Raw genomic sequence first — 24,853 nt, forward strand, 5'->3', positions numbered from 1 at the left:
ATGGCGCTGCTGAACAGACCTCAATCTACTTCTGTGGTGGAGATTAGTAATCATCTAGGGTCTTCATATTGATGGCCAGGCTCAGCTTGTTTGCATATTTACTGGCCTCAGAGCCCAGTCGCCTGAGGTGAGAAGCAAATTACATTTCTGCTTACCCCCACGCTCACAACTCTCTCACACTCTTTTTTCGATTTCTATCCGTCGGTTTTGCCTCCTTTTTTTTTCATCCCAACCTCGTTTCTCTTAACATGCTGATCAGTCATCTTGCGGTAAGCATCCTTGCCTGCCCTGGTTGCATCCGAATAGCGGTCTCATTTGGCTAACATCATCACAGCGTAATCTTGTTGGAGAGAGCAATCAGTTTACTTTGGAATTAGGTATTCCGTTGGCGGGGCCCGGAGAGAGGGAAGGCTCACAGGGTTTAGAGGATGCAAACGAAAGCATGCTCTCCAGAATACAGTCTTGAGCCTGATTGGGTGATAACAACCCACACAAGCTCCATGTGAGAGTAATGAATGGCCAATGGGAGGCCTGAATAATAATGCAATTGGATTAAAATCCAATCACACGATGGTTTTGTCTGTTGACTTTGTTTGTGGGGTATGTTCTACAAACCAAGTTCATGATGAGAAAGATGCATCATGCTTTGACTGGGGGCACATAATGTCCCAATATACAGATTACCACTCTGTTTACCACAGCTATCAGTCAGTCCTGCTGGGTTTTTTTTTTTGTTTATCTGATTTCAGTGTACATGCGTTGCATATAGAATGAGCCTGATAACATGATGAAGTAAAAGTAACAGTTGCATGTTCTTTGCTGTCTTAAATCAGCAGCTTATTTAGAGAATGGCTACCGCAGGTGGCGAGTTACTATTTGATTAGGGATTTTAATGTCTTGGTTTATCAGGGAGACATGTACCAAGCTGGCACACTCTGCAGCCTTCCACAGAATCCCAGTCGAATGGGAGGCCATCTCTTCCGAGAGGCTCTCTGATCAAATCGATTGACTCCTCCAGGATGATCGATGAGCCAGGCAGGTTGGAGGTGGACTAGATTAGATGACCTTTACATTCTCAGCGGTGTTGGACCCCCCACTGTCCACTGCTCTTAACATTAAGAGGACATCTCTGTATTACCTGACAGCATGGCTTTACTGTTAAACCATTACATTCTGTACCGACACACAATGTTCCCTCTGCCAAAGCATAGTCCAGCTGGTGGCCTTGGAGACCTTAAACGACACCCATCCTGCCCATAAAACTCAATTTATGAACCCACCTTCCAGTCCGAAAATGGCAATTAGCACTAAGGAACAAGTGTGTTACTTCACATGATATTTGAGAATCCCTGTCCTTGTGGGTGGCTGAACTCGCCATATCCTGAAGCATAGGAGGGGCTGTTCCACAGGGCCCTAGAGCAGCCCCCACCCAAACACTACCCCCTGGCCAACAAAAACAGCCCCTGGGAGGGGTAGAGGACAAGGAGAAATGTTGAGTCGGGATGGTGTAGCCCCAAAGTTCCGAAACCACAGTGGCGAGCAGGATGCCGTCACAGCTGGCTCCGCTCCTTCCTGCGGGCCCGCTCCATGGAGCTCAGCCTGCGGGGAGACATAAACCTGTCGGACTGGTCACTCTTTCCACCGCCCTCCATCTCCCTCCTTCCTCTCCTCCCATTACTGGTGAGTTTGGCAAGAGTCATCTAAGGGAAAAGACCTTATGGGGATCAATGTGCAGAACACTTCCATGCAGACACAAACTAAATCCTATGACCTTTTCATTAGGGAGTATTGACGGGATTCAAAAGCCCGTGGATGTTTCTAAAAGGTGCCTGTGGATGAGGAACGTCTCGATTGGTGAACTTTTCTTTGTGCCAGAGCCATGTTACATCCTGTCTACTCCTGGTGTAAGTTTTTCAAGGGAAACATGTTGTTGAAAAACTGAAAGGAGAGTGTTGATTACAAACCGAGTGTTTGTTCACGATAGGCACTTCACACGATTGCTTATAAAAATCAATACAGAGCGAGCCAACGCTCATTTGCCACGTAAGACGCCAGACATCTGTTAAGGTGCCATCTGATGAAAGGAAATCAGATTACTGCTCACAAAAATAAAAGTTAAAAAAACAAAACACCACAAGGTTGTTTTTTTTACTTTTTGTTTTTGTAACCACCTTAAGGTAGTTTCATTTTTAGCTTAACATTGTATTTTATTACTTAAAAAGGTACAAATAAACTGTACCACGCACACCTGATTTTCCTTTGCAGATTCAGAAAAGAGAGGAATAAAACCCAAACCAACAATTCACAAAGCGAGCCTAGGATGTCCGTAAAGTTTTGTTTTTTTTCCATTCCTATGTTTCTCAGTATCTGCTTCATCATTATTCTGGTGAGCAGTCCCACGTTTGAAAGAGAAAAAAAAGAAAATCATTTGAATTCTGGGGACCCGGAGGAGAGTGAGCAAAACCCAGAGGTAAGATCCAAGCTCGCTCTCCGTGCCCTTCCGTTGGCTGCCTACCTGGTAAACATCTCCACAAGCTCCTTGCTTTCAAAACACGTCAACCGGTGCCTATGTACTTTAGACTGGCCGGCCAAGCAGGAATTGAGACTATTTGTTTTTTTGTGTGTGTGTTTTTTTTTACTTTTAGCTGTCTCTGCTCTGAGCCACTGCACATAACCTGTCTGGCATTAATGATGTTGTTAATAAAAATGCGGCTGGTCTGTGGGTGGATTTGCCTGGCAGGCCTGGTGCCTGTCCTTCTCAGAGATAAGCCTTGCTGGCCTTATCTACCTCCCACAGCCCCACCCAGCAGTGCCGTGCACTGGACACACAACCAGTCAACTCATCACTGACTAATTACCACCTCTGACTGCCTTACAAAGCAGGCCTGGACTCACATCGCGGCTGCTGCTGCAAAGATTGGCTCTCTCCTACCTTGACTGTGTGTCTCTCTCTCTACCCATCCCCCTTTTCTATCTCTGTCCTTCCCATGTCTCAATTTATTTCACCTGTCTCTCCTGGCTAGTTGTGTCCCTCTTCTACCCTATTGCGTTCTGCGTTCGTCTCAACCAACAGGCAACTAGGATTTAAGGGCTGAGTTGTATGCTGTTTTGTGCCGACTGAGAAGGGAATATATGCAACAGCTACATTGTGGGTGGCCAGGTAAATCCTGCGTCTACCTTCCAGAGTGTGGCTGTGCATTTTAGAAAAGGACTAATGCCATTTATGTTACAGTTTCTCAGCGAGGGCTTATGCCATTCGTGAGCCGGAGTCAGTTCAGTCTCATAGCTTCAGCAGGGCAGCCGAAGTCACTTGTGTTACAGAGGGAGGGAGCGGTTTCTTTTATTCAATTGTTTTCCACTTCCACGAGCGTGTGCCAAGGGGGAGGAAAGCGCCGGCTTAACACGCTCTGCAATTCAACACGGCCAGACGCAGTCCTATTAAGATTTAATGTGCCATTCTTCTGCTTGTGCCGCTGAAAAAGACTTGCAGGCTGAGGAGGAGAGCGAACAAAGAGCAAGCAGAGCCAGGGCCAGAGAGAGATGAAGAGAGCAAGAGAAACCGAGACAACCGCTCCATGGCCACGTCTTTGTCACTCCGCCGGAGTCAGTAGTTTCAAAGGGATGCTACACAGTGAACGGGGGGGAAATAACAGCAGTCTGGCTGATTTGCTGTTTTATTTCTGTGCGCGTACTTCTAGGTGAGAACATGAGGTTGTGTCCACACGCCACCCCTGCTATTGTGGCTACCTACTTAAGAAAGAGGTCAGCTGGATGAAGTCCCAGCATGTGTTTACCCTCTCGGGCGATGAATTATGTGTCGTCTGAAATGCAAAGTGCAAGCGCGCAGGTGCTGCGGAAAGGAGCGTGTGTGCGCGCGTGCGCAATAACACGTGTCTGTGTGTGTGTGTTTGCATGCCTAAGCGGATGACTGATTGAGCAAGCAAAAGAGACAGAGCGTGTTTTTGGGGATGGAGGAGGATGTGAATATGAATAGTGCTGGCCATCACCATCCCTGCCATGAACACACAGACGCACGCATAAAACGCAGGCTCCTCTTTTCGTATTTTTGATTGTTTTTTTCTGCAGAAAACGCAGCCTTCGTCTGACAAAGACCAATAAATACTTTATACAGTGCATAATGTGTGCGGTGTGAAGCACTGGGGAGAGAGAACGAGGGCGTCCTCACGAGGGCATATGCTTTGAATTCCTAATGACATTCCTGTTAACGTTACTGGCACGGTCGCACAGCAAGGAAACGCGCAGGGATGGTGCGCCGCGGAGTCAAACATCTACTTTAATACTCCCTTTCCTTCTCAGCCTCTCTTTCTCTCCTTACCTATTCCTCTTTCTCCACACTCAGATAGACTATGCCCCCACCACACACACAGACACACACACACACACACACACGCATACAGGAAAGATTCAAGCCCAATTCTGAGAGCTCACTCTAGCATGAGGTCTCTTTTCAGTGGCTGCGTTGTGCCAGAAGTAGCTATTCTCCCCTGACCGCCTCTCCTCCTTTCAAAGCCTTGTAATCAGTGTGCTGCTCTTTGTACCAGGATGTCGCAAGACGCCCCGGCAAAAAACACAGCAGAATTTCTGATGAACGGCAGTGGCTCAGAGTTTGGCTAATCAGGTCTTGCTCGTGTCGCTTTCCTCTTATGTGAGCCCTTTTGAAGCAAATAAAGTCTTTGCAGTTTGGCACATTCTTCTTGGCAGCCACAAAGCAGCTGTTGGATCAATACACAAAGTTAGTTGAAAAAAAGAGACAACCCCAGTATAACCAATAGGAGCCTGTTGGAAACAGTTAGTAGAAAACATTGACTGCCAGGAGCCTGTTCATAGTCGAGGGTATTACTGAATGTTTCCATGCTGCTGACCCAACGACTTGATGTAAATGAATTCAAACACTTCAAACAAACATGTCGTGGTTGGGAACGGAGAAGGGGAAAACATATATCAGTGGGTTTCAAAAAAATGTGTCTAGATCCTCGTTGCAAACAGAGACTTCATATTTAAAAAATTGTTTTAACTATTTCTATCAGATTACCACCCTCTTCATTGTGGGGGGATCTTATTGTTTTTCTCAGAGTATTAATATTTCATTTGTATTTTTCTCATAAATCTGAAACGTATTTTATTGAAGCTGAGTGCATTTTGCAATGTCTACGGGGAAGAAGAAAGAGGAAATCTACATAACATAAATCCATATATGGCCCAGTTATCTCCCTCTCTTTCTCTGTTGCACCCTCTCTGATTGATTCCTTTATCTGAGGGAAGCAGAAGACATGCTCTGTTTGCTCGCGCAGTGGCCGGCAGGAAAACAGAGAAAGACACTTATTAAAAAGGTCATCTCACAGAGGGTTAAAATAGCAGGGCACAGATCTCTCAGGGGGTGGGGGTGGGAGTAGCCATGCCCCTCCTCTAGTGAAGGACACGAGAAAAGGTGTTGCTCAAGGGAGCTGGACCCGTAATGAAAGAATGGCCACCAGGCTGCCAGCCCATGTGTGCACTGGACTATTCAAATACCTTCAGAGACGCGGAAGTGGCGAGCTGACAGTGAGAGGCTTTGTGAAAATGCAATTCTTTTGAATTAAACTCTGAGCTGGATGTGTTATTTGTATTTACAGTGTGGGCTAGCTAGTAAACAAGTTGAAATGAGCTGAGGAGCAGGGACTTTCTTTGGCGAGTAGAGGTCTGAGGGCACGGTTCCTTGCCTACCACCGCAATCTCATTTCCACCAGATGAACATGTCTTGTGCCAACTGAGAACAAAAGTCAAACTGCAGACACTGTGCCTCTTTCTCCACGAAGGATCGGTAACAATACAGGGGTGCACAGACAATACAGTGAGACAGAGCGTTTCTGAAGTGTTTTTGGAAAGGCCTATGGAATAGCAGTGCCTCCAGCCTCCTGTCTCCTCCCCAGGGCAGCCTAAAGCCCTGTCGGCAGGATGCTGATCCCCACACGGAAACCTGATCCGCAGCCATCCTGGAGCCGGAGGGGGGGAGGACCGGGGGGATGGGAAGGTAGGAGGGGGGGGGCGCTCTCCCCCCGCGGAGCCCCTCCACTTCTGCTCCAGAGTTAAAGGGGTGCTCTGGGGGAACATTCCTCCAGCCCTGCCCCAGCCAGCCTCCACTCTCAACTCTCTAGAGGAGCATTCTTCCAGCCCTGCCCTAGCCTTCACTGGGATCTCCTGGGGAGCATTCCTGAAGCCCTGCCCCAGCCCAAGACGGGCTCCCTGGGGACGCATTCCTGCAGCACTCTCTCCCTCTCTCTTTCTCTCTCCCCATCTCCCTCCTTCCCTTCCTCAAGACTCTCGCCTTCCTCCGCAGTCCAGCATTAGTGCGATCAATAGCACCGATCGCATCAGGGACACGAGGCAATCCATACCCATGCGCTCCCTTAGCGCACTGCAGTGGTCACGGCTTAAGTGCATGCAAAGGTGTTATACCTCTGCCAGACGGGGGGGAGACAATGGCCGCCATTGATCGCGGTGACATGTAACATCTTTCTCTTTTCCCTCTGTCCACCGGGCGTGGTCGACATGCAGCTAGCATCTGTTTAGACTTTATTTCGTCTGTTTTGTCTCACTCCTGTGGTGAAACTCGTGTTTTACCGTAGATCACAAACGCAGAGAATGAGGCCCAGAATAAACATGTGAGGTAGTGGGTTTATATGGGCATGTCTGGTTGTGGTAATACACTGCATACGCTTATGGGATATCAGCTGGGGGAAAAAGAGCTGAGTTCTGTCAGGGAACAGCAAGCAAATTTCCATATGTGGATTGGTTCCAGTCAAGCTCTGCAATTTGTTTACCAAAAATAAAACATTTGAAATTGTAAAAATGGAAGGTTTAGCAGGTGCTGGTGGTTGATTAGAAAATGGTTCTAATAAAGGATCCATCTGTGAGTAGAGACTTGATGTAAGGCAGATTAATTGGTCATGGATGTCTACATAATGCCACATAGGAAATCTCCTCCCATATTCCAGAGAATACACAAACACACACTCACACACACATTCAAAGTACTTAGTATGCCATCTAGAAGTTTCTTTTCTCCCACTGTGTTTGAATACTAATAGCGTGTTTCTGCGCAATCACAATACCCTAATGGCAATTAGATTCTTTTGTTTGGTTTCCACGGGGGCTCTTATCCAAACTGTGTTTTTTTTTCGCCATTGAGCAATTAAGAGTTATTTGTCCGTAAGATTGACATTTATAAAAGCCAGGCTTATTTATTGAAAAGAATATGGCTGAGTCAGTCACGGCCACATTGCAACGGTGCTGAAGATAGAAGGCCTGCCCTGGAATCAAATACACAACTTGCATGAACACAAATGACTGTGTCCAGTACATCCAAATAAGTATCATTTGAAGATGATTTAAATTCATGCAGTGTATGCAGCATGCCCCCCCCCCCCCCCTCCCCACACCTCCACTCCCACACACACACCTACGACGCATTCCCTTATATGTTTATACCCTGGCTTCTCCAAACGAAGTGTTCACATTGCTGGCTTGATGGGATTAGGTGTTACATTGAATGCAAAAAGGTGACAAGAGGTGCTGCACTTAGTTTCCGACAAACCCGCGCATGCTTTTGTTGGAGGACAGTAATGTGAAAGTGAACAGCCTATTGATTTTCACACCTTTAGTCGACCGAGCGTCACTTTGAATCTGCACACATGAGCACACCCCGGGCTCACATACGTGTAAATAAGCGCGCCCTGCACATATGAAGTCACTCTTGCAATGAGCATGCATGCATTTCTGATAAATTAGCACAAATTGGGGGCATGACAGAATGCACACGTGCATGCTTATATACACACACAGACACACAAACACAGATACACACACACACACACATACATAGGACTAGATTCGTGAGACTGTTCTACAGTTGGTGGAAAGTCTTCGTGTAACTCGTGGGTTATCCACAGCCTATGATTTGTGGCTTTTTGATTGCGGGTTGTAAAATATGAAATCAAACTGTGCTTGAATGTAAACAGAAAAGAGACTCCACTAGCTTTCTCATTAACGGGGCATTGGCTTTACTTTTAGATGATAAACGATGGCTTCTGTGCATCAAAAACAGTATTGCTCCATGTGACCCTCTCCTCGTGTTCGGTTGCTGAACCAGATAACAAGAGACGGGGCAAATGTCAAAACATTGGTCAAAATGTGTGTCGGCTGGTGTTTCTCGACGCGAGCCCGTCAGGACGCGTAAAAGGAGGACAGCAAGTCCAGGAGAAGCACATGGAAACCTTCAGTTCACATCATTAGTTCTGTCTGCCACCTTGTCAGGGTATTTATAGTCCTATTCATCCATCAACAGGTCAATGACACAGTCTGCCAATGGCATCCTTCTCTTCACTGCCATTACATATTACTACCGCAGCTAGCTAACATCGGGCCTGAATGAGGGACTTTCCTGAAAGCAAGGATCTACTTCCAGTTGGTGGTCTGGTTACGGTGGCACCTCGTAGCTGCATGTTACACTCTGGTAAAAGGTTAGGATTGGTGTAGTGCTGGGTGAAAATGTTACACTGAAACAGGCAAGGACACAAAGCACATGCTATAAATACATGTGCCGCAGCCTACAGTGATCTACTATAAGGACACATGAAGGCCTATTTGTGTGTCACGCCTGTAGCTATTGATGTGCAACACATATAAATAATGCGCTATGTGCGTGAGTGAGGACTGTATGTCTGTGTGTGTGTGTGTGTGTGTGTGTGTGTGTGTGTGTGTGTGTGTGTGTGTGTGTGTGTGTGTGTGTCTGCATTGTTGGAGATCTACCAAAGTGGTAGTCTAGTGTTGTGCTTCCCTCGGTGCGGCATACTAACACACATATTGTGGCATATTCTCTGGTGAAGGCATAGAGCGAGAGTGGGAGAAGAGCTGAGTGGCAGAGTGGAGGGGAGGCTCGGTGGGCTGAACGTTGTTTACCTGTCAGCTGGCATTGATTAATCTTGTGTTCGGTGAGATCGCTCAGCGACTCGAACACCTGCCGGCAGCTGTCGCAGCTGTGCAGCGCGGGCTCCTCGTCGTCCTCTTCTCCCTCCTCTGCTTCCTCTGGAGAGAGCAGCCTCTTCCTCAGACGCCCGGTCTCACCATCCTCCGCCGCCCTCTCGAGGGCGCACTCTGGATCTGCCGAGCCACAGGAAATGACAGCACCACAAACTCAGAAGGGGTGACCCGCACGGCGAGGCACTACAGCTTCCTCTGGGTGACAATAAAATGGATTTCTAGACTCTGGATTTAATAAAAACAATAATAAAAGCTGTAATAAAAATGCAGGTTCAATTTGGGCCTCTGTAACTCAACCACTCATACCATAACAGAACGGTTGGGCAGGTGAGGGTGAGAGATATACAGGCACGCACAGACAAGGTGGCACGGCGCTCACACACACACACACACACACACTCACAAACACACGCAGGTTTGAGACACACATGCACATGCACACGCCTCTGTTATTAGAAATGGTTTTACGTTGTGTTTGCCCTGCTTCACCCAAGCAAAACTTCAGTATATGAAACTAGACTGATGGGAATATGTGTAGTTAATAAATCCTGGATTGCAGTTTTGGCTCGACCAAAGAAATATGAAATGCCGCCAGTGAGTGCTGAGTTGCATCAGTCGGTGTCGATCGGAGGAGGCAGACCTGGCCATATTACCCAGACATCTCGGCCAGAACTGTGGATGTATGGAACACAGTAAGACACACAAAATTGAGGTTGGTGTGCGTTAGGCTGTCGTCACGACACACTTCCCTAAATTATTCAGCTTTGCTCGCAGGCAGCCGCGGGTCGCATACATCAATATTCTTCAATCCATCTGCAGTTTTGTCTCTTGTTGGCTTTGTGCTGCAGCAGTGCCAGGGGTGGGCGACTGACTGAACCAGGACTAGGAATCATCTTTCAAGGTAGCAGTCTAATGTGGAGATCTTCGTGTGGCGCTTAAACATTTCGGACGACAAATCAAACCTGCCGTTGTTCACTCACGGCCCGCCGTCGACAGCCTCCCTCGGAAGCGCGGTAAATCTGGCCGCGACAGCGTCTTATAAATAGGCAGCATGGCCTGAAGCCCTCTTTCTCCCCTGCTGTGACCATTACAATTCACAATAAGACTGATTAAAAAGACATACTTACAATCAAACAATCATGTCACCCCCGGTTAAGGCTTTGTGGGAGAAGAGAGCCCTTGCACTCCACCGGCAGCCATTTTAAGCCCCACTGATGCGAGTGTTCCTCGACTTGTCCTGAAACTCCGAAGGAGAACACGAGAAAGAAGCCTGTATTTTTTTTTTCTACGCCTAGCACGTGGTTAACAGTGCTCGAGGACAAAGGCGTGTGTGGCACGGACACGCGCAGGTGTAGCTGTACATACACCAGGTGTCTACACACATGGGCGGCCATTTTAAGTCCTCCTTCTGCAGGGTGCTCTTAAACTGTGAAATTCCTTGAGGAAAGGCGTTCCAGGGCTCATCAAGGCCACCCAGGATTTTTTTTTTCCTCCCCCCCCCCGCACCCCACTTGCGCCAAGTATTGATGTAACATCACACCCTCCATTGTCCTTCCCTCTTGGCGACTGAGGCGCTCGGAACATGCCCTCTAAAAATATCAGCACTGTGGTCCCCAGTGGGACCATGCAGAACAGAACAGAAGGTGTTTCAAGAAAATGAAAATCCCAACCCAATCCTCACAGATGCAGGCCTTTCTGGCTCTGGGGGGGAAACACTTCTGACTGAGTCCAAAAGCCACACAATATAGACTAATGATTCATGCACAGACACAGAATTCACAATATGCACTTTTTTTTTTACTGGGTGCCTGTGGAGGAGGTTAAGGCTGAGATTATTTTTTTCCGACGGCCTTTATGAATCATTAATTTGTCTAATATTACAGCTCCGTCCCGCCAGAGAAAACCACGGATGGCTACATTTAAAGCATTTTTATGTTTTAGCCGCAATAAAAAAAAAAACATTTCTCACTGCAGAAGAAAGATGCATTTTATTCTGTTTTTTATCATTATTATCACATAGTTTCAGGAAACTTTATGAGATTAAAACCTAAAGAGATTCAAGCATGTGTGAGTTTAGTCCCCGCGTGCTTGTTTTCTTTCATTTCGAGTGACAATTTTCCGCTGCAGCTTCGAGTGAATCCAAGCTGGGTCAGTGCTCTCGGTCGAGCCCGGTGACCCCCGGTGCACCACTGCGATGCGGCGCTGGAAGTGTAAACTACTACACGTTTGTGTGTGTGTGTGTGGGGGGGGGGGGCAGCGAGTGAGAGTGGGGGGCTTGACACGGCAAGGTCACGTCCAACCCTGGGATTAAAGAGTCACGTCAATACTGAGGTTCCAGTGCCTCTGGGCCTCATACAGTAATCCATCAGATCAGGACATCCTCCTCGACCAGTCTCTACAGGCTGGACGGCGGATCGATACCAGCATGCTTGGAATGGCTGACAATCACATGTGGAATATGGTGGGGAAGACGTGTGGCATATTGAGAATTTCTTCCCATGCCTAATGCCCTTGTTAATTCCGTTAATCAGCTTGACCAAGTTGGCATGGCCGGGAAGGACAAGAGGGAAGCCACATTGACTGCTGATCCATATTGTGAAAAAGGTCAGCTCGAAGTTAGATGCTTGTAGCTCGGAGTGAGGAATTATTAACAGGGGGAATATACGAAGAAGATCTGACTGAAAGGAGACATTTTTAATCTTTATGATACTAAATCCACGGTAGTTTTGCACTAATAAAATATGGATATCTGGAAGGTGATTGACGTCTTTACAGCCGTGTAATATCTGTCTGAGAGCGAGTCCATCCATCAGGCACACTCTTGTCTCTTATGGCACCTCGTGACATTTATCATGCCACAACTTTCATCCTGTGAGTTGAAGAGTCCCCTAGACCCCCCACCCTTATATTATTGAATATTTCTGCTCTTAAATATTTATAACTTTTTAATTGATATTCTTTTCTCTGCTCCCCGGGTCCCACCAGGGACCCGTGGTCCCGAGGAGGGGAGCCTCCGCCTGTGGCCCCACCGCCTGGGCCCACACACTGAGCTAGGTGGAGACTCTGACCATGGGGAAAGTAGGAAGGGCATGACTGTGTAGAGGAATATTCAAAGAAAGCGTTTGGTCTGGTGCTGCACAGCCTGAAAATGGAATTATGATCGAGAGTTATCGCTCACCATGAACCCTGCCTTCAGCCTTAGATTTGTCTAAGATTTAAATATTTAGAGCCTGAAACAAGGAAAGAGTTGTTGTTGGGTATAAAGCCATTTTTGGAAGCAACATGTTATGAATGTCAGTGTTTTAAACTTAAATTCATTCAAGTCCAGCCCCGAAAGCAGGAAAAGCGTGAAACCACTGAGGGCTGCTAACTTGCCTGTGGATACAGTACGTCTCGCTGCATCAGGGTTCAGCCCGAGTCTTTCTTTGTGCTATGAAAGACCTCGGTGTCGGAAACATCATTACCAGCTCACCCATCACCTCATTTCCCCATCATTTCCCAGAGATCCTGATTCTATGATCCCCCCCCCCCTCCCACCCTCCTACTCCTTCTCCTCGGCAACCCACCCTACAACCACCCACCCCCAAGTTCGAATTAAGAATTTATTTCAACCAGCGAGCAGCTTCTGTCGACACATGTCGGCGGGCCTGATCAAAGGTGAGCGAGCTCCTTTATCAGAGTGAGGGAGGCTGTCAGAAATAGGAGGACATTAAGATTGAATAACCTTCACACGGTTGCCGGCACCTCATTATTTAAAAATCTAAAACTTTTGCCGAGCACCCGCCATATATAGGTCACGCCACATTCTAATGCCACATGTGCCTCCGAGTGTATCCTCCTCTGTGTGGATGGGATTTGGGGCTCTCCACTTAGACCGTCACATCCACTGATCCCCCATCATTAAAGAATGTCATGATCCGACGACGTGGCTGTGCGCTTGACACTTGCCAGATTGTTAACGATCCTCAACAATTTGCATGGGGTGGGGGATCTGTGTTCATATGGTCGGCTCATGCGATTTGAGTTCTCAGCTTCAAGTCCCCCGGATTCATATAAGGACTAATTGCTGTTTAACGTTTTGATGCATTGTACTTTTTAAAATAGATTAGCAAAGGTAGTTTGTCTACAGCCCTTCCTCTAAAACGCTGAGTACATTACGAGCACAAAGTGACAGACAAATGTTGTACGTAAAAAAAAATAAATAAATAAAACATGCAGTACATTTATGATGACGTTTAATTCGTGCCGTATTAAAGAAAAAGATGCTGAAACAATTACAGGACCCTTGTAAGAACAAACAGCCGTGAAGGAAGCGGCACACGCGAGCTCAGGTACACAGACAGCATCATCCGCCATTAGAATCTCTAAAAAAAGATACAAGCGTACAAACAGGTCGGGAAATCAAAGCAGCTGAACGAGAAACAACATTTGATCATACCAAATGCTCTCTCCCTCTCTCGCCCTGTCTTACTCGCTCTCTCACACGGAGTGATAATATTGAACGGAGCGCCTTGCTATGCCATTAGTGCAGTAAAACATCAAAGGAAATGAATAATAGAGAATATGATTTTCTGAAGTGGTGGAGTGAAAGAGTCCTTTCCTCTTCCTGCTGTAGTGAGCCCCGCAGTACATTGATCTGTGGGCAGCCTCAGCTCGAGCCGGAGACTCAGACGCCGCACCACTACGCTACGCCACTCTACACACTCTCCGGCACCTTGCCACCCAGACGCCCCTTCAGATCTCTGTAACAACACTACCATTTGTCTCAGTCCACTCCGCTTTGACAGAGCTGACACCCTCTTCCAAAAAAGCAGCCTCAGTCTGACACAGCCGAGAGCCAGAGAGAAAGAGAGAGAGAGAGAGAGAAGAGAGAGAGGGAGAGAGAAAGAGAAAGAGAAAAAGGGATGTATATATAAGAGAGAAGAAAAAGCACGGAGCATGTGGTTATAATTACACACAGGCAGCGCAGTGGTAAAGCCAAGCTGCAGATCTTAAGCCTGCTCGACACTCTCTGGGTAAAAAAGCGCACTGCCTCATTAAATCTCAGATATCACACTGTTCCTGCCCCTCTATACTATGCATAATACTGTCTGCTTTGAGAGGACCTCTTTTGTTAGCATTTCTCCTTTGCCGTTGCTACATATCAAACATGAATGAGAAACAGGATGCGGGGCCTGTGGAACGCTTGCAGAGTCATAGAAGAGCACGGCTGGGGGTCTACTTATGAGGCAGATCTTGACACCATGTCTGATTAAGCCCTCGGCTTGTCAGAGCTTTAATGGCCATTGTGGCCGTGTCCGTCAAAGTGGCAAATGCACGACGAGCAGGTAAGCTTTTCCGCTGCTTTTCAATTGGAAGTTACAAAGTGCCTGCTTGGGCAGCAGTTTAACCGCGAGGATGAATCGCTGCTGCCACCGTCAAGACACGCAAGCGACAAGGAAACTTTTTTTTTTTAAGTTAAAGAGGACAACAAACAACACTTTTCCCATTGACCATCCTGAGAGGGGGTTTTGGAAAAAAAATCAGTCAGACGAAGTCAAAGGAGTAAAGTGAGAAATTAATTTGTGCGCCCTCCTGATTTCTCCACAGGCAGACATCGATCATGTGGCGGCTGTCTCCCCTCACTCTGGAGATAGATGCGGTAGAGGGATGGGGAGAGAGGAGATTCGTGTGTCTGAGGGGGTCGTTGTAATCAGGCAGACTCATTAGCTCTACTTTGGCTCTGGATGACGGGAGGTCTCTGAGGCAAGTCTGCCTTTTATGCCCAGTCCTTCATCCCTTGAGCAGGGGTTAGAGCGGGCTGAGGAGACGGCCTCTCTCCCCGGCATTGCCCACCGATACCTATCAATACGCATTAACTCAGCGGCAGACACACGTCTGCTTTTTCCAGAGATGAACACACAAAAAATGCGGCATAAATGTTTCCGATCAATTACGCACTAAAGGGTCACTCAAAGGGAAACGCATTCGAGGTGTACTGATGGGTAAAACCAAAGGTCAGAAACCTTTAACTGACGTTTACCTGTAAATACAGTATGGATGCCAAACGCCTATGTTTTGAAACAATAAGACTGAAGTGAAAACCAGCTGGGAATAAACTGGACCTATTGAGGTGGCGCTCGCCTCCGTATTTTGCACTCAGAAAGCTCTGGGTAAATGCTGGACTAATGCAGCAGCCTAGGAGTACCGAGGGTCCCCAGCCTGCTGGGCAAAACCATCCATATCGGGTTTAAAATAACCACGCCTGAGACTTAACCTTTACCAGAGACAAATGAAATGAAAATATACAGTGTGGAGCATCAGGAGCAGGCTTCATTCATAGGGGGCTTTCTGCTAGCCTGACCTGAATTACCGCTCCGTTCCTGGAGGGCCACTGTGAATGGCACGCGTGGAGACAGGACACATTCATCTGGGTAGCTCTATTCTACATCATACAGAGGGTTGGGAAACAAAGAGTGGGGGGGGGGAAAAAAGGCAGGAACACACAGAAACACAGCTATAAGCACACCTGCACGTATGCATGCACACAAACACAGAAGAAGAGCGCCACCGCTCTGCCCCTCTTGTACACAGACACATGCAACCGTGCAGTTTACAGGACAAGCTCAAAGACAGAGAAGGCACACTTTTTCTGAACAATCTGAACCCACCAAAGATTTTACAGACACACACACACACACACACGCACACACACAAGCAGACGCATGATCCACTTTCCAGCCGAAAATGATGAAATATGAAATGGAGCATTACCGCTTGGAATGGCAGTCTGCCCGGGACTGTGCTGGTCCTCCGTCACATTGTCTTCTACTGCCAGAAACAGAGAAGGGGGAGAAAAAGAGGGGAAGAAACAGTTAACGGTGAAAAACAAGTTAGACACATTGAGATTTCTTTCTTTTTTATTATTTACTATTGAGATTTTTCTGCATGGAAACTCCAAGAGATTTCAACAGCTTTCGACAGCTCAACCTGTGGTTTGGGAATCCACACAAGCCTTTCATATATATGAGGTTTGGCAACAAGGCAAACAGCCACCCACGTAAATAACATATTGGACTGGGTAATGACGTGATGAATTATGAACGTCTCCCATGAAACGTCCTCCCAACATCAACAGTGACCAAGTGAAAAACACCTTGATGAAGGTTGTGGAGTGCCTTGCTAAACTGGAAGAAAAAGAAAGAAAAAAAACACGATTCTTAGATCCCAGCGAAAAGGTGGATCTTCTTCAAGCTGACTGTGATCCAAACTTAAATGCAAAGAAAACATAAATGCATAAAACATATAGTCACGGTACGTGTCATAACAACCAAAGCGGCTGCAAAGTGCTTTTTCTCTTGAAAAAAGGACGGCTGACAAAGTAGTGACAGCTCGATCGGCACGCTGAAACGCTCTCATTAGGCGCATGGCAACGAAACCACTTTTGACTTTTTGATAACAGCATGGCCTTGAAAAACCCAACTTCTGTTTAGTAAAAGGCAGGAACCTTTTACATTAGAGTCTTTTTTGGAACTGGTGAGAGTTCCTCGTGGCATGTCAAGTACAAGAAATGAAATGGATTTTAACAGCGGGAAGAGTCTCCCACCTGTTCCATGTAAAATGAGGGTCTCACCGAGGACTTCTTACGCCTCTGCGTTCCACCCCTGCAGTTGAAATGCATTCTCCATTATGTCTTTTCTTTCTAGCCTTTCATTTTCGTGGGCAAAGAGAAAGGGGGAGTCTGACAGGACCTCCCAGTAGGGGAGTGTGGCAGTGACTGCCAAAGCAGAAACTGGCGCACTTTTAAAATCGCACAAAATATCCTGTACTTTGCATAATTAAGGCAGGATCCTATGGTGGCAGTAGCCCCCTCAGGGGAGCAAGAGTCGGTGTCAAGCAGGGTGTCAAACCTCAGTGAAAAATGAAGAGGAAAGTGTCGAGTTGTTTCTTGTGAAGATGGCAAACGACGACGGTACGACGGCGTTTCGATGTCTGGCCTTGTCCAGCCTACGCTGAATTCCAGAGGAATTCTTCTGAGGCGTTTTCATTCAAAAAAACCTTTGTCAAGAAATGACACTATCCACTCAGTACAAACCTCCATGTAAGTCTCTGATCGGAAATGTTTCCCTTAATAACTATTAGTATTGATGCACACGGAAAATATGCAAAACAAACGTCCATGGGTCTGGCAATTAATTAGTGAAATCAATTAAAAGTGATGGAACAGACATCGCTGGGCCCCATGGAGGTGTGTCCCTCGGAGCCACCAAAGAGGACTGTACCAGCCAACACTGAAGCCACGTCCTGTTAAAGCAGGCCTTAGCGACTGACGCCCTGAGAGTTTAATGAGTTTCTCCAGCACTGTTGAGCGCCTTGCATCTACGATCGTTTAAATAGGCGAGGGATGGGGGGTCCTAATAAATCCCCCACAGTTCTCTCAGAGATTGGAGTTTTTGTTTTGATTACCGTCCCTGTTGGTGAGATGAGGGAGTTCAGGCAGAAAACGCTTATTTCACAAGATGCCACGAGAACCCGAAACATTACGGCGGTTCGCGATCACTCTATCACTACTGTGAACTTATTAAAAGTTTTGTCATTTAAAGTGAACGGCGTTCCGTCAACAGCGCACGCGCTACGCTCATTTACACCTGTCGCCCGTATAATTAACAGCCAGCTAGGAGCGATAATGGAGGGTGAGCTGTCAGGTAAGGCCCGACCCCCCGTGATGTTTCATACCGGCTGGACATTTGATCAACAATTGTGACACAGAACTAAAACAAATAGCCGGACAGTTTTAATTAAAAACGCTTGAAAACGCTCGCGATCGCTTCAGTAATGACAACGGAATAAAGCTCAGTCCACATTGTTGAACGCGTCTCGGCGCTATCAGTTAATTAACGCTTGACAAGGTACAGTGTATCACTCTGTTGGTGACAACCTGTAATCGTGCTGCTAGGTTTTGTTGATACAATACCACACACACATGGGACCGTTTCAGCACTGCTCCTTTTGATTTCCACAACGCGGAGCAGGAAAGACATAATCCCACAACAAGTGGCACAGCATTAAAGGCCACTAATTAACACACTGGCCACACACAAAAATGAACGCTGAGTAACCGTCGTCACATTGAGAGGGACAATCCCCAAGGCAGGACATTTCCTTTTTAGGGATGAATTAATTTTCTACAGAGCAGAACGAGAAGCAGACAACAAAACGCAAAATAAAAAAAACAAAAAGAGAGAAGAAAAAAAAACAGATTGATCACCACATGCACCGCCTGCATAAAACTGATGATTTAATAGACGTGAATAAGCAAAACATGACAAACTCTCAGCGGCTTGGACCTTTCCTAATCTATCAAATGAATTCCTGCTGTGTGGGAGAAGAGAGTGAAGAGTGTGTGCACGCATGCACGTGTGTATAATTTTTGTACACTTTTTGTGCTTTTGTTTGTGGATTGCCACGTATTTGTGCGCGTATGCATCTCGAAGCACTTCTCAGACATCAGAAGGAGAGAGAAGGGGGGGAAAAAAGCCCAGAGTGTGTTCCTGGATATGCGTGACTCATCTGCTTGGTTACAGCCAGCTTGGACGATACAGTGCCGAACACAATGGCTGTGTAATCCGCCCTGACTGACCGGGAAGGAGACGCTCGCCACAGGGACTACAACTCAATTTAGCTGGGGTCAAGAGGTCAACCCTCCTCAATTAGGGCCGGGGAAGGGAGGGAGGAGGACAGACACTGCACATGAATAACTTTCTTAATGAGCATTATTTGAACTGGTGATTAGTGTCACAAATAATTTGCAATAGAGGAGCATGTTAATCACATTGTGTAATATTTGTAATTCTTGATACATTGCCATGTACTGTAAGCAAATTATAAGAGCAAAACAAAAAAAAGAATAATTTAAAAAAAGAACTCCACTAGTAGCGAAGCAAAAAAATGTCACGAGTCAATGATCCCGTTAGGCAATTACTGAAAATTTAGCTTCCAAAAAATGATTAATGTTATTCATACAGGGGGAAACGAGACGGATGCAAATATGCCTCGCAACAGTTTTTTGGGGGGTTTACAGCAGTGGTGCAAATCAATCATCGTCTCTGAATCAGGACTCTTTCTCCATGTGGCAGACAATCCATGACAACAAGCGAGACACATGCCATGGAGGAGGAAGAGATATCGGCCAGCTCCCGTGACACCCAGTCCAACACACGGAGCCGCATGTCAAGAGCACTGACAGCCGTGCTAATGGGATTTTTCCACGGCTCCATCATAATTTCCTTAATGATAATACTAACCATATTTTTTTGTCACATTAGAAAAGTGTTAATGGGTGTTATGCCACAGATCATTAATTGTGAACAGTCTGGAATACTGCAGCTTCCTATAAACTAAGACTGACGCAACTGTTATAACAGGGGAAGAAAAATGGAGCTGGGGAAGTATGTCTTTGAGGAGAGGCCTTCGGTGGATTTGTCATTAAAACATACTGAATACAGAGTGCTTTCAAAATAAAAGAGTCAAATGAGTTTTTGAGGAGTTCTGGAGGCAAAAATACTTGCGCTTAAAAGGCCACACTTTTTAGTGACTTATGCCTCTGCTTATAGGAAAGGAAAGGGGGAGTGGTTACGCATCTCATCACGGACACCGTTTTTTTTTCCAGCTTCAAATTATGACAATTGTAGGTTTAAAAAAAAAAATACATATCTATTTTTGTTTTTCTTGATGGTCTAATTTTAATCGCAGTTTTATTTCACCTGTTATGAAGTGAAATACAATTCAGCTTCAACTCTAATCTCCTTGTGTTTGAGCAGAGGAATTGTAACGTGAAATCAAATTAACTTTATTTTCAGTCGGCCCATTGCAGATTTTGCAAATCAACCTTTCTATGTTAAGAGCAAAGTAATATCCCCCTTCATAACAAGCTAAACTCACTCATGTGGCGACAAATTCCAGCTCCTCGAAAACATCAAATATTTAAGGTGTACATGACACAGTGCCGATTTCATGACAACCTCTATACTTAAAGTAAATGGCGCAGAAAATATATTTATATATGCGGACGACAGGCCTGGAAACTTGCTCCTCAGCCAATAAACACGTCAGGCTTGAGACTGTCATTTGCGCTCCAGATAAAAATATCAACCCAGCCTCGTATTATTCAGGAAGTGCTGGAGGACGGGCAACGTGGCAGTCATCATGCGCTACATGCAGGCTTTGGAGTGAGATCCTCCTTTCTCTCTGCTCACCACTGACTGAGGCAATGTGCTGACCCAAAGCCTCTGCACATCAAAACAAAATTACAATGTGCCTACAGTTGAGAAATGTAGACGGCTCAGGATTGAGTAAATGTCAGTGGCTAGGGTGAAGTGTTTGCATATAAGCGAATGATGTATGGTCTCGTCCTGTGCCATTTATTCCCCCAAGCAATAACGTAGCCGGATCTGTCTCTCAGACTTAATTGAAACGGGACTTGTAATGTTGCCCTTTTCCTCAATGGGACCAAAAACATAACCTCTGACTCCCACAAGCAGCCAATACTAAGGAAGTGGGTGTGTTGGGCTACACAAGGGAAGAAAAGAGTGCCAACTGTCACAGCATTATTTTCTCATCTCCTCCGCACACACTCCACGTCTGCACTATCCACGGCAGTCCCTTAAACGCCGCACACGATGCCCGTTCTCCGCCTTGCCTCCATGTTCCACCGCCGCCTCTGTTTATTTTACCTTCCGCAGAACAAAGTGTTCCTTCTGCGCCAGAAAAAGGAAAAAAAAAGAGGAAAAAAAGGCAGCGTCCACGTTGACCACTGCCTCAAGTTAGTGGAACACAACCTACACGAGTGAAATCTGAACTCTGCGACTGCATTCTGTTCGGTGAAAACATGCAGCACGTGCATGCGCATGAGGACATTTCTTCTCTTTTTTTCTTTTTAAACACTGCACATTTAGAGATGCTGCTTTTGTGACAACAAAATATTTTTTTTAAAAGCCTGCAAGTAAAGCGACAATTCTTGTCTTCGGCAAAACAATAGTGGAGAATACAGTGTCAAGCACCTACTTTTTATTTTTTAGAAACGACAAAGGAAAGTTATTGTGGACATCTGTATAAGTGTATCTCTGTCCCCGAGGAAAGAGATAGACAAAGAACAATAAATAACATCTGCCTGGCCTTCTTTGGGTCTGATCCAAAGCAGGGAAATATCTATGACGTATCTGCATTTCTGCTCCGCTTCAGCAGTCGCTACGAGGACATAAAAGTCGCGATGTTTCGTGCGCCACATTTTTCCAATTTAAATTTTACTGACAATAACACAACAAACAATGTCATCACTCTGACTTCATTTGCATACTGATTTGCTCACTCTCTATCCCTCGCTCTGTCTCGCACACATGGATGTCCACAAATCTTGACAGATGTTCTTCAGAATTCACACACACACACACACACACACACACACACACACACACACACACACACACACACACACACACACACACACTTGTAGCATGTAGGCACACTTGCAGGGGACTATTATATCTAAGTGACGTGTCTTTTGAGAATAGCAATTGTCAACACCATGTAACAAAAAACAAAAAAACAAGAAAAAGGAGTCAACGCCAATCTGGGCTGGGAAATTATGGAATCTATGTATGGAGCTGTTTACTGTGAAAAGAACAGTGCAGGTCCGGAAACAGAATGTGACAATTTCAAGACGTGCATGCACTCACATTTCCACCCTCTCCTGGGTATTGATTTAAAATGGTGGCTGCATGAATGTACTACCGCAGACCATGTAATCTTCCTTTGAGATGAAGACTTCCGAGAACGAAAGGGGAGAGAGAAAAGGGGTCCACAGACCACAAGCTGGGAATGTGAAATTGTGGACAATTATTTGCTGAGCAAAATACAATGCCTGCCAGATGAACTGGAGCTCAACCTCCAAAGAACCCAGCAGCTCCCCCACCAAAATGCTACAGAGAAAAGTAGTGTGTGAATATGTGTGTGCGCTCATGCATGTGGCTCTGTCTCTATTCTCACCCCACCACCCACCCCCAACTCTCACTCACATGTACACTCAGACACAAATGCATGGTCGAATTACCACCAGTCCAACTGTGTGAAAAGAAACAGACAGAAAAAGTAACACAGGCACACACACACACACACACACACACACACACAGAAAAAGAAGAAACAATCAAAATCACACACAATGTCCGCTGTGCATATCCTGACGTGCTGCTCTGAGATTGTATATGGAATTTACACACACAAAAAACACAATAAAGTTCAGTTGTTTTCCTGCTTTGCCTGATGAATCCAGATGTTTACAACTTCTTTTTTTAACGCCCAATTAGCACTAAACACTACCTCTAATTGATACATCTCTTAACTATTGCACACACACACACACGTAATACACGAGCACACACACACGCACACATATCATAGCCCTCCCTTTCCTCAACATATAAAATGTTTCCTCCTTAGTTTCTCAGACTGGGGGAGGAGGGGGTGTGGTGGTGGAGATCACGTGACTCTGCACCCCATTCCATCAGACGGCTTAAGTTCCGACCTGGAGCGTCTTTTAACACATCCAGATGTTCGCCAGCGTCGCGCTGCACTGTTGCATCTCGAGCCTCGCCGTGCCCATGCCCTTGCACTTTTAACTACCATCACAATCCATAAACCTGAAGTGTAACCGGCCAGCTTTGTTTTTTTTCACCCGGTGCCAAGTAAACGTTACGTACATGCAGTCGATCCCGAGCGCAGCACAAACAGGAAGAACACTTGGAAATGCGTAGAGCAAAGATCCCCATAATGATAATAAAAGGAGGAGACAGTTACATTTCAGTGAGTGATAAGTTCATGCTCGTGTAGACTTGTCATCAGCTTCAAATAAAATGTGCGGAGAGCCACCAAACAAGGCTTATCACTTACCTTTCAGTGATCTTGGCTTAGCTTGCTTGCGGCGCGACATCCTATAGAAAACGCTGAAGTTGCTCAGTTTCAGTCAGACAATTTGTGTAAAACGGGATTGTCTAAAGGCAGAGTCTTTCTAAATTCCACTGGCCAAAATCGCGGCAGCCTTTTTACCATTACCGAAAGATGCAACTTAGCCCCTCGCCGTGCGGTCTGAACACGAGTTTTGCCGTTATGTTTTTTTTTTTTTGTGATGAGTAGGTGGATGTTATAAAATCCAATTACCCCGATCGGTATAGGCGACTCTATTTAGTTGAGCAGGGTATCTGGGAAAGTGTGAGAATATAGTAATCCCCGTCATGCGCTTCCATTCTCCGGGAAAACACACACGCGTGCAGGCATGATGTTCGTTTAGAAATAAAAGCGCAATATTTTGCTTTTCGCATCTCAAATGCGTCCGCGTGAGAAAAACATCAGCCAAAACGCCTCCTGTGAGAGTGCAAAAAATAAATAAAAAATGCAACAAAACCACCAAAAAAAAAAAGAAGGAAAAATGATAATAACACTTTTCACTTCATATCCACCTAACAGCGTCACAACTATTATAGACTCTTCCTTTCCTCACTCCAGTCAGCTAACCATGAATTAGGTTCGGAATCTGATCTAAGTCTACGTCTAAATTGCTCTTAAAAGAGGATGAAGAAGCAGAGAGAAGATGGAAGCTCCCTCCTCATCACAAACCTGCAAGGTCTTGGACTGCGCTGTCGCTCCGGTAGTCCACATAATAATGGAAAATGGAAGCAAGGCCCCCAAAGCCATCAGGATGGCTCCAGAGGGGGCCCCTACCCCGCAGGGACTCGCTCTGTACGTAATCACTGAGGAAATCATTGTCAGCCTGCCTGCACTCACACACAGACAGAGAGGCATGATTAAAATCCTAGGGATCACGGCAAGATGCGGATTGCTGGATCTGCTGGTCCCCGGATCCGGAGTCGAACTCTAAACCCAAAGTCGGCTTGCTCACCCTGGCGTCTCCTCCGCCTCAGCTCGCCGTCGGCCACTCTCCGTCTACGGCAGACGGACTGGTCCCCCTTCTGGTGGAAATGGTTCAGCAGAAATATATTTTCTGTGAGACTGTTGACATATATGACATGCGATGGCACGCATAGAATTTTGGGATGATGGCTTTATTTACTGACAGAGCTTTTTGTTCTTTCCTATCATTGTTCACTCGGAATTAAGTTACAGGCAATATTGTATCCCTGTTTGAATACTATTCATGGATATCCAAATAAATAATATTAACAATAATACATTGATTATTATAAGGTTGAGTCACACAATGTAACCTCCTCCACTTTACTTTTATTATAGTATTTGTTTTATTGTATTTATTCCTTTTCTTTTAAAATCCTAATTTATAATATTTCAATACATATCATTCCAGGATGAGTTCCAGTCAAATGAACTCCAGTAATTTTAGCATTCAAACTCCGTCGTGATTTAATTAGAAAGCATATTATTGTGTAAAAGAAATAATAAATAAATACAATATAAAATGCACACAACCTCTTTCTTTCCCGCTCTGTGTGTTTTACAATGGCGTGTTGGAATACACCCTCACCTGCATGAGGACATGCGGGCCCCCACACTACCCCTGCTATGTGGAAATGAGATCCAGAGAGGTGTCCTGCAGCGGGCTTCTCACTCTGCACTCTGCCCCGCTGCAGCCTGTGGGCAGCTTCCGCCAGGGGCCCCATCTAAAAATCACAGGCACGCAACTCGCTTTTCCCACTTCCAGTGGCATTTCCACTCCGACTGAGTCACAGACACAGACCGTGAGAGGAGTGCGAGCTTTTCGCTGCACACCTTTAGGGAAGAAGGGAAACAGTCGATAGGGCAACTC

General features: G+C 46.0%; 1 protein-coding gene across 7 annotated transcripts in view; it reads right to left on the reverse strand.

The window, feature by feature from the left end:
• znf521 (zinc finger protein 521) overlaps positions 1–23,834 on the reverse strand; it is an 89,549-nt gene extending 65,715 nt beyond the window's left edge. For 4 of the 7 annotated variants that reach the window (XM_068603146.1, XM_068603129.1, XM_068603137.1 and 1 more), the window contains exons 1-3: positions 22,966–23,681; positions 15,793–15,849; positions 8,959–9,159 (exon numbers count right to left, since the gene is read on the reverse strand). In XM_068603146.1, the coding sequence (XP_068459247.1) occupies positions 8,959–9,159; positions 15,793–15,849; positions 22,966–23,005 (298 nt within the window). In that variant the 5' untranslated portion in view covers positions 23,006–23,681. The other 3 variants (XM_068603164.1, XM_068603155.1, XM_068603122.1) reach the window with 3 other exon arrangements.
• Between the last annotated feature and the right edge of the window lie 1,019 nt (positions 23,835–24,853).

The sequence above is a fragment of the Clinocottus analis genome, unplaced genomic scaffold, assembly GCF_023055335.1.
Source record: "Clinocottus analis isolate CAN_PGR_092001 unplaced genomic scaffold, fCliAna1.0.p SCAF_11, whole genome shotgun sequence".
Classification (NCBI taxonomy): domain Eukaryota; kingdom Metazoa; phylum Chordata; class Actinopteri; order Perciformes; family Cottidae; genus Clinocottus; species Clinocottus analis.